The sequence below is a fragment of the Eubalaena glacialis genome, chromosome 9 (assembly GCF_028564815.1).
Source record: "Eubalaena glacialis isolate mEubGla1 chromosome 9, mEubGla1.1.hap2.+ XY, whole genome shotgun sequence".
Taxonomy (NCBI): domain Eukaryota; kingdom Metazoa; phylum Chordata; class Mammalia; order Artiodactyla; family Balaenidae; genus Eubalaena; species Eubalaena glacialis.
In genome coordinates this window covers 2,797,392-2,807,252 of record NC_083724.1, presented here as the reverse complement: position 1 = coordinate 2,807,252, position 9,861 = coordinate 2,797,392, and the positions used below count along the sequence as shown (strand labels likewise).

General features: G+C 52.6%; 1 protein-coding gene across 1 annotated transcript; it reads right to left on the bottom strand.

The window, feature by feature from the left end:
- Positions 1-635: 635 nt before the first annotated feature.
- Positions 636-3,815, bottom strand: LOC133097641 (E3 ubiquitin-protein ligase makorin-1-like). Its single transcript, XM_061199646.1, has one exon. It carries the CDS (start codon positions 3,583-3,585, stop codon positions 2,137-2,139), a length of 1,449 nt encoding a protein of 482 aa, XP_061055629.1. The 5' UTR covers positions 3,586-3,815; the 3' UTR covers positions 636-2,136.
- Positions 3,816-9,861: the final 6,046 nt, after the last annotated feature.

Genomic DNA, 9,861 nt, shown 5'->3' with positions numbered 1-9,861 from the left:
CCCCTTTTCCCCTTTGGTAAGGCAGTGGCGGAAGAAAGTTTGAGGAAAGAACTAGAGCTGTAACGTGGTCGTAACCTAGCTGGATGGGCTCCTTGCCAGCTGGGCTTGGGCAATGTCATACATATTCTTCCTTATCTAACGTTGGATCAGGCTCTGCCCCACCTGTGTGCCTAGCATTTGGAACCTAGGCCCAGTTTGAGGTGTTACCATGAGTGCGCTCCGTTCTTTCCTCTCCTGGCCAAGTGGTGACCTTTGTTCCTTCAGCCACACAGTGCCACGTGGCAGTCCTTGGCCCTGACCTCAGGCCGGGCCTCCGGGGGTCCCCGCTCTGTTCCCCAGGCCTCGATCTCAGTGTCCAGCCCCACAGGTACTCATGCAGTTGCCCCCAGCAGATGGCCGGCCATCCCAGGCTTGGCGTGCACTGGAGACCCTCCCTCTGTCTCATCCCCAGACCCATCAAAGCCCAAGCTTCCCCTGGCAAGAAGAACCCAATCTCAGGAACTGGGAGACATGGTTGCTCGACAAGAAAATATCCTTTACTTATCCATCCTGAGCCAGTGGTAGAAAATACAACACAGCTGAGTTTTAAAACATATTAAGAGGAAATTCATGTAACGCAAAATTAATCTTTTTTATTTTGGGGGGGGTTTTTAAAATTGTTTTATTTGGGAAAAGTGCGTCTTACAAAAGGGCAGCTGCAAAATACAGAGACCTCTGCAACAATTACTTGTTTTTGCTTAACGTGAAAGAGTGAGTGGTATCCAAGGAATCAAAGCAGTAGATGGACAAATCAGGGGCATCTCCAAGTTATTTTCAGGAAATAGAGCAACAAAACGCAAATTTATAATTTCTGATCAAGGAATTCTTCTAACAATTTAACTTTAGCTTATCTTGTGGCTTACCACCCCTCCGTCCCCTTTTAGTGGAAAAGCATGACTTACTACTGCAAACCAATTACTCCACTACAGGAAACACCTCAGAACATAGTTTTGAATCACACCTGTCTAGCTGCAAAGCTCAGGGATGGAATGAGGCAAATACCCACAAAAACGAACACAAAAACCCGACAACAAAACCCCTCAAATGAGGACAAAGGTTTGTCACAAAGTGCCTGGACTGGAAAGTCTAGGAGATCATAAAACATTAAATACAACCGTGTAACTGAGACCCAGTTTGTGTTAATACATGAGATAACCAGACAGTTTGAACTTCTATGGCTAAGCCCATTTCCCTATTTATACAGACAGAGCTAGCCCTGCCCTATTAACAGCTACCGATATACTGCTTTGTCCTTTTTTAAGATCTATTTGCCACACGAGGCTGAAACCACTAAACTTGAGTTTTTCCACTAAGGCTACAGACACTGCATCTATGCAGGGATGAGAAGCTTGTTACACACTCACACGTACCAAGTCTATCAGCCCTTGGGAGTCAACTTCCAACTCTGCATTTATTTTATTCCACTATATCTTTATATGTGTTCTTTCACAATTTTCCTATCAGGCTAAACACAGTAAAAATTTCAACACAGTCACACCTGGTTCTGGTTACCCAGCAGTAGTACTTGTGTGCAATTAAACAAGAGACCAAAACCACAGAACAAGTGCACAGGGTGGGGATTACAGGGCAGGGAACAGATATAAAAACACAGATGTGCAGAATTCACCAGAAACCTCAAGCATCCGCCTAAGTCTATAGCAGAAGGCTACATGCCACAGTTCAGATCCTTCACCTATCACCCCAATTCTTGGACCCCAAAGCAGGGCCAAAGCTGTTACTTTTGAACCTGGGGTCCTCAAAAATGAGTACTGGAAATCCAGAAATGCTACCCTTGAACTGTGTGAATCTGGCTGAAAACAGATGACGCAACAAACCTACACTCTGTCTGACAGTTAAATTCATGTTACAAAAAAACTAACTTTCAGATTTATTTTTGTAACTTTTTTAAACAGAGAAAACAACATATTCCTTGGGGAAAGGTGAGGGATTGAGAAGACAGGCCCTGGGTAAAAATTATTACGACAGTACCTGGAGTTGAGAGGCCTGCCTAGAAGAGAACCCCGGGCGCTGCCGCCACCAGCGGGGACGGCTGCCGTCTGAGGCTCAGCAGACCAGTTCACACGCCCCGCAAAGCTGCTATAGATCCAAGTCATGAAAGTCTTCCAGCTCATCGTGAAACAAGTCCCACTCGTCTTCAGAGTCTGTCAGGTCGTCGTCCCCACCTGCAGCCAAAAGCATAAGCAACATCTCGCCCAGCTCAAAGCTGACAACCTCTTCTTCGTCGTTGTCAAAGGGGTTGCCGTTCTCTCTTTCCTCAATGAGCTCCCAGAAGTGGTTCCTTCGTTGGGCCCGGTATCTGCTTGATGTTCCCACTTTCTGTCTCTGTGGCTCCTCTCTACGGCCATCAGGGTACGCATGCTTGTAAAAACAGTTCCCTCCAAATGGACAGCTCCCACGTCCTTCATCAAAATACCTGCACGCCTTGTTGCTCATTGCCTCTTTGTATTTCTGAATGAGTTTCCGCTTCTCTTCTTTCTCCTCCACCCAGTACTCACTTGGAATGACAAAGTTAGATGTGATCCGGCATTCTGGGCAGGACTTTATGATCTTGCTCTCAAATTGCTTAGCACTCCTCCACTTGCGAATACACTTGAGACAGTAGGTGTGGTTGCGGTTGGAGAGGATCCCGAAGCGGCGCTCGCTGGGATTGGCTTTCTCATAGACCACCTCCCTGCAGATCCCACACACCATGTCCTTGCTGCGCCGCACAGCAAACGAGAGCTCCATGTCCTTCTCATGGGCCTCGATGCAAGATTTTATATGTTGTGATCTTTGGGCAGCATCCATTGGATGGAGGACCTGCAGCCCACACATATCACACGAGTCTCCGCGGAGATACACACAGTTCTCCCCATATTGGCACTCTCCCACTGCAGCGTAGGGGCAGAGCTGCTTCTTTGTTTCCACTGCAGTTTGCTCCTTCTCTGATTCTTCCTTGGTCACTGAGCCCTGCAGGGGTGCTTCAGTGGAGGAAGGGGCAGTACGGCCACAGTCGGGCCGCCCAGGAACAAACTCAATGGCGTTCACCCAGTCTTCTGAACCCGCTCCTACAGTTGAAAAGTTTGAATTTCTTGACTCAGCTTCGCCCATATTCGTTTCAACAATCGGTCCAACTACTGATGAGAGACTTGAGGAAGCAGCAAGGGGTGACTTTGCAGTTAGAGCTGTAGCAGTTGCTTCTTCCTGTTTCAATGGCTTGCTGTGTTCATATCTGCAGCGGTCTCCGTAAATACAGTACCCTCGCTGAAAATACTTGCACACGACACCATATGGACTGTCAGAGAGGTCATGTGAGTATCGACAGTTATCTCCTTCCTTACAAACCCCATGCATGAAATCCCGGCAGGTGACCTGTTTAGTCCAGCCGCCGCCGCTGCCGTCGCTGCCGCCTCCCCCGCCCCCCGCCCCCAGGGACGGGGAGGTGACTGTGGGGGTAGGGGTGGGGGAGGCCGCTGCCACCGCCGCCGCTGCCGCTCCTGCTCCTGACGTTGTGGCTGTTGTTCCGGGAGCTGCGGCCTCCGCCATTACTGTTTATCCCACACAGCAATGGCGCCGGAACTTCCGGGATCACATAATTCCGGTCCGGCTGCCGGGAGGAGAAGGCGGCGAGGCGAGGAGTGGGGTGGGTCCTTAAGGACACTGAGGCGCCCGCTCGCTCCCCTCTGCCCCGCGTCGCGTCTCTCAAAATTAATCATCTTAAAGCGTGCGATTCAGCAGCATCTAGTCCATTCGCAATGTTATGCAGCCATCATCTGAATTTTGCTTCAGAACATCTTCATCTCCCCCTACAAAGGGGCGGTACCCAGTAAGCAGTTACTCCCCATTCCCTCCTCCCCCTCCTGCCCCCTCCCCCCACCCCACCCCAGCACCGCCGCAACCACCAATCTGCGTTCATCTCTACAGATTTCCCTCTTCTGGATACTTCATAGAAGTGGAATTATGTCACAGTGGCCTTCGTGTCTCATTTCTTTCACTGATCACATTGCTTTTGAGATTCATCCGCGATGCGGCATGTATCAGCACTTCATTCTTTTTTATGGATGAATAACATTCCGTTGTATGGATAGACCACATTGTGTTCATCCAATCATCTGTTGATGGACACTGGGGCTATTTCTACCTTTTGGCTATTGGGAACAGTGCTGCTATGAACATCTGCGTACATGTACTTGTTTTTGTATCTGTTTTCAATTCCTTTGGGTCTATACCTAGGAGTGGAATTGCTGGGTCATATGGTAATTCTATGTTTACATTTTTGGGGAACTGCCACACTGTTTGCCACAGCAACTGCACCATTTTACATTCCCACCGACAAAGTATGAGGGTTCCAGTTTTTCCACATACTCACAACACTGGTTATTTTCCATTTTTCGGGTTATAGCAATTTCAGTGGGTGTGAAGTGTTGTCTCGTTGTGGCTTTGATGTGTATGTATATCCTCAATGGCTAGTGGGGTTGAGCATATTTTCATGTGCTTATTGGCTATGTGTGTATATATTTTTTTGGAGAAATGTTCATTTTGAAATTGGGTGTTGTTTGTTGAGTTCTGGGACTTCTTTATATATTCTGGACGCTGGACTCTTATCAGATATGTGATTCACAAATATTTTCCCCCATTCTGTAGGTGGTCTTTTTACTCTCTTGACAGTGTCCTCTGATGCACAAAAGTTTAAAATTCAGATGAAGTCCAACTTACCTTTTTTCCTTTTGTTGCTTATGCTTTTGCAGTCATATCTAAGAGTCCATCACTGAATCCAAGATCAAGAAACCTCTATGTTTTCCCCTGAGTTTTATTTAAATTAATTAATTAATTAATTATCTTTGGCTGCATTGGGTCTTCATTGCTGCGCACGGGCTTTCTCTAGTTGCGGTGAGGGGGGGGCTACTCTTCCTTGTGGTGCGCGGGCTTCTCATTGCGGTGGCTTCTCTTGTTGCGGAGCACGGGCTGTAGGCACGTGGGCTTCAGTAGCTGTGGCTCGCGGGGTCTAGAGCGCAGGCTCAGTAGTTGTGGCGCGTGGGCTTAGTTGCTCTGCCGCATGTGGGATCTTCCCGGACCAGGGCTCAAACCCGTGTCCCCTGCATTGGCAGGCAGATTCTTAACCACTGCACCACCAGGGAAGTCCCTCCCCTGAGTTTTATAGTTTAAGCTCTTATATTTAGGTTCACAAAAATTAACTCAAAATGGAGTTAATTTTTTGTATACGGTGCGAGATAGGGGTGACCGTTGATTTCTCATTCAGCTTCTTAAAATTTTTTTATTGAAATATAGTTGATTTACAATGTTGCGTTAATTCAGGTGTACCGCAAAGATTCATTTATACATATACATACATACATATATATTTTAGATTCTTTTCCATTATAGGTTATTACAATATATTGAGTATATTTCCCTGTGCTATACAGTAGAACCTTGTTGGTTATCTATTTTATATATAGTAGTGTCTATATGTTAATCTCAAACTCCTCATTTTTCCCTCCCCCACCCTTTCCCCTTTGGTAACCATAAATTTGTTTTCTATGTCTGTGAGTCTATTTCTGTTTTGTAAATAAGTTCATTTGTATCATTTTTTTAGATTCCACGTACAAGCCAGATCATATGATTTTTGTCTTTCTCTGCTTGACTTACTTCGCTTAGTATGATCATCTCTAGGTCCATCCATGTTGCTGCAAATGGCGTTATTTTGTTTTTTTTTTATGGCTGAGTAGTAGTTCATTCATCTTCTCCTGCTGCCCTATGACCCTGACAAGGGGCCTCTGTGGACCCAGCTCTGCTCCCCCCGCTCCCAGCTTGGCACAGGCTAGGACATGCCCTTGGGATGCTGCGTGGTAGGACCCCTTCTTCCATCCCCCGTGGCTGGCACCCAGGGATGGAGGTTGGAGAGGAGAAGAGAGCATCCAGGTTGCAGGATGACGGCGTGAGCCACTGGTCAGAGCCTCTGGCTCCTCGTCCAGCCTGGTTCCCTCATCCCTCTCCCTCCACCAGGTGGGAACCTACACAGGAAGCATGGGCTGGGGGGAGAGGGGCAGAGAGAGGGCTGTCTCCTCCCCCTGAGCTGTGCCATGTTGAATTCTTGGATGGGGCCCACGGGCCTGATGCTCCCACACCCCAGATGGGCCTCCCCTGAAGACACAGGTGACAACCTCCCAGGAGCAGCCTCCACTGAGAATTTCATTGACACTCCTCTTTATCCCTGTGTGTTGGAATTCTCCGGGACCAGGAACGTTCCTCCAGAGAAAATGATGGGACCCAGAGAGTGTCCAGGACCTCTGGGCTGTTTGGCGGTTGGGCAGGTGATATGCCAGGTGTTGTGAGAAAAGCGGTCCCCAGGGTGGAGAGACGGCCAAGGAGAGGTGGGGTGTGGAGCGAGGACAAGCTTAGCTGGAGAGGTGAGCAGGGGCCAGATCCCCACAGACACACACACACCCGGGCTTGAGGACCAGAGCAAGGGGCAGGGCTTGGCCCTGAGAGCAGGGGAAGCCACCAACCGGGCCCCTCTGAAGATGCCGCCCCCGGGGCTGTTGGGGGCATCTGGCTTTGGGCATCCAGCCGACAAGTCTGGCTTTGGTCGTGGAACCCACCTGGCTGGCAGCGCTGGGCAGATCTGGGCAAACAGGAAATCTGCTGAGGCTCCTCCCCGACCCCTGACCCCGCCCCGAATGAATGGGCAGGTTGGGTTGGCCCTGGGGAAGGAGCTGGACTTTCTTTCTCAGGTTAACCTGGCTCTGAGCCTGAGCTCTGAGCTGTGTCTAGCTTCTGGCAGGCTGACCTCTGCCTGCCATCCCCCGCCTCTGCCTCCAGGCTCCTGGCCTGCGGTTGGTCCCAGGAGCCATGGACCCCAGAGGTGAGTGGGCAGGGCCAAGGGCTCCAGGAATGGAGCTGTGGGCCCCGCTCCAGGCATCTGACCGTCTGGCCCAGCTTTCCCAGCTGCACTAGAGCCAGAGGTCCAGAGCCAGCCTTGGCGAGGACAGCAGGGGCAGAGAAGGTCTGGGGAGCTGCGCTTGCATGTGTCGGGGGTGGTCTTGGGTAGGGACGCTGCTGGCCCCCAGGGAAGTCGGACGGATGGGACGTGGCCAGGGTGGAGGAGGGTGGAGGGCAGACCCTTGGTGGAGCTGTCCTGATTTGACATGCCAAGCTCCTGCCCGGGTCTCCTGCAGGTAGGAGCACCTCCGCCTGCCCCCTCTCCCCGGCCCTCTCTTTCCTCTACTTGTCTGGGCCCCAGAGAAGAGAGCCGGCAGTCAGTGAAGGATTTCCTCCTGCTGTAAAGACTGCCTGGTCCAAGTCCCTCCCAGGAGCTTGGACACAGCCAGTGCCTGTGTGGGAGGTAGGAACCCAGGGCGCCTGGCGGGGGTTGGGGGGAGGTGGAGGTGTTGATGGAGAGAGAGGCAGGGAGGGAAGGAGGAAAGGGCCAAGGGGAGAAGAGCCTCCATAGGTCCAGGCTGGGTCTTGGATGTCATGAACCCAGCCCTGATCTGACCCAGCGTCACCTTGTGAGGCTGCGGATCAAAAGGCAGAGGGGAGGGGACGAGAGAGGGAGGAAGAGGAAGGGGCAGAGCAGCGCTAGGCTCCCCAGAGGGTGGTCTGTGCCTCCGAGGTTGAGGGATGGAGGCTCTGCCTGGCCCGCCGCTCCCTGCCCCTCCTTGCTGCTGCCTGGCAACCACTCAGGTCTTACTTGTTAGAACCCACCCACCCCCCCGACCAGCCCCCGGAGTCTCTCTTTATTTGACCAGTGGAGAAGGGTAGGGGAGTGACCCGGGGGGCTCTGGGCTTTCCAGACACCTAGGAAGGCTCCTGTGCCTCTGCTCACATCCCCCCACCACCCCGAGCAGGAGGAGGTGGCCCTGGTGAGAAGCTGGGAGGGTCCCGGGAGGCCACAAACACCAACACGGGTTCCTCCCTCCTTCTGTCCCACTCCTGGCCGGAGTGGGGGGTGCGTGCCAGCACCTGCGAGGAGGGATGGGACTTCTGCCGTCCTGCAGGGGGTCAGGGCTCAGCCCGGGCAGGACCCAGGCCCCCGCCTGCTAACGGGAGCCCCTGGGTGCGTGGAGGAGCGCACATCTCCCTGGAAGAGAAGACCAGAGGACACGGCCACCTCTTTTTGTGACATTTAACGTAAAAATTCTCTTTCACTGATGGGAAGCAGCCAGACTGACCTGGCTGGGGCTGGGCCTCTGGCAGGGCTCCCGGAAGAAATCGTGTTCCCACACAGACTGGAATACACTGGGTATTCCTGGTTCACGTTTGTACTGGTTCCCTGAAACCATGTGTTCTCAGAGTCTACTCTTCATGACCAAAGCAGAGAGGCCCTTGTGAGGGTGGTGGGTGATAGGAAGGGCTACCAGTGCCCAGAGCCAGCCGGATCCCATGGCCTGAGGGCATGAGACACTGGGAGTTAAGTCAGCTGCCCGAAAGGACACCCGAGGCTCCGGGTTCCCTGGTCCTGGGGAAGGTGGTGACCACGGCCCCGAGGACGGTCATGACCTGGTGGGGTCCGCCAGGGGCGTGTGTTGGTTCTGGTGCCAAGCGTCCGGCAGGAGACGAGGCCGGATGGCCCTCTGTTTAGAGTCCCAAGGGCACAACAGCCCTGGTCTGAAGGTCAGGGACCCGGTAGGGTGGCCAATTCATTCCAGTTTGCTAAGGCCTGTCCTGGTTTTAGCACTTTAGTCCCGTGTCCTAAACAGGGACTCTGTTGGTCCCATGCAAGCCAGGCAGGGGATCACCCTAGCCTGCATCTGAGCCCTGGCATTACCATGAAATCTACATGACTTTGGGCAAAACCGTTCGTTCTGTGTAAAGTCCCTCCTGGCCTGAGCGCCTGTGAGTAATGAGTGCTTTGTGGGATGACGACTCCTGTACTCTCCTTTGCAAACCCCTCTGTTCCCCCCCACACACCCACCCCCGGGCACCAATCAGCTGTTTTCGAGGAAGAAGTTCAGGGTGGCGTAGGGACCACCTGAGGCCCTTTGACTATTTGAAATTAAAAATCACTGGCTTAAATTACTTACTTGGTTAGTGACTAATAATGTGTTCTCTGTTCATTTGACTTAATCTGTCAGCAGCCGCCCAGGGACACGTTTGGGTGTGGTTTGGCTTGTCAGGGCACGAAGCCTTCAGGAGCCTGCCTGAGAGACACCCTTCCCCACCTGACCCCCAAACCCTCTCCCTCCCTGGCACCATTTTCGACATCCTGCCCGGGTGCCACCCAGACCACCCCTGGGGCCTGGCGGTCCAGTTTCCAGTCTCTCTGGATCCTCCGACATCAGGTGTTTTCCACGGTCTCTTGCAGCACCCTACCTCTCCCTCCTCTGTCTGGTCCAGCGCACCTCGCCGCTCCCTCCCTTCCTGGGTTCACTTCCCGGTCCAGAGCCACACGCCCTGCATTTGTCTGGGAGCAGAGGAGAGCTCCTCGCACTTTGCAACAGAAACTGTGAACTTCAGGTTCACCTGGGCCAGCCCGCTCTGTTTCAGAGATGGGTGAGGAGTGGGGGGCTCAGAAAGTCAGCTGGAAAGTGCCAGAACCCAGACGAGTCCCCAGCCCTGAACTACGGAACAGCTGTGCCGCACAAGGTGTGGGCTGAGAAGACTCCATCCACATCTGTGATTGAGCTGCCACCGTGCACCAGACACCGTCTAGAGAGGGGCCAGAGAAGTGTCAGAACACGTGTCCCCGGTGCCACTGGGCAAGGCGGGCACCACGCAGGATGGTCAGGGAAACTTACAAGCAGAGAAATGGTCCAGCTGGCACATAATAGCCCAGCTCTCAGCACCCGGCAGGGTAGATCGGGGAAGGCGGGCTACGAA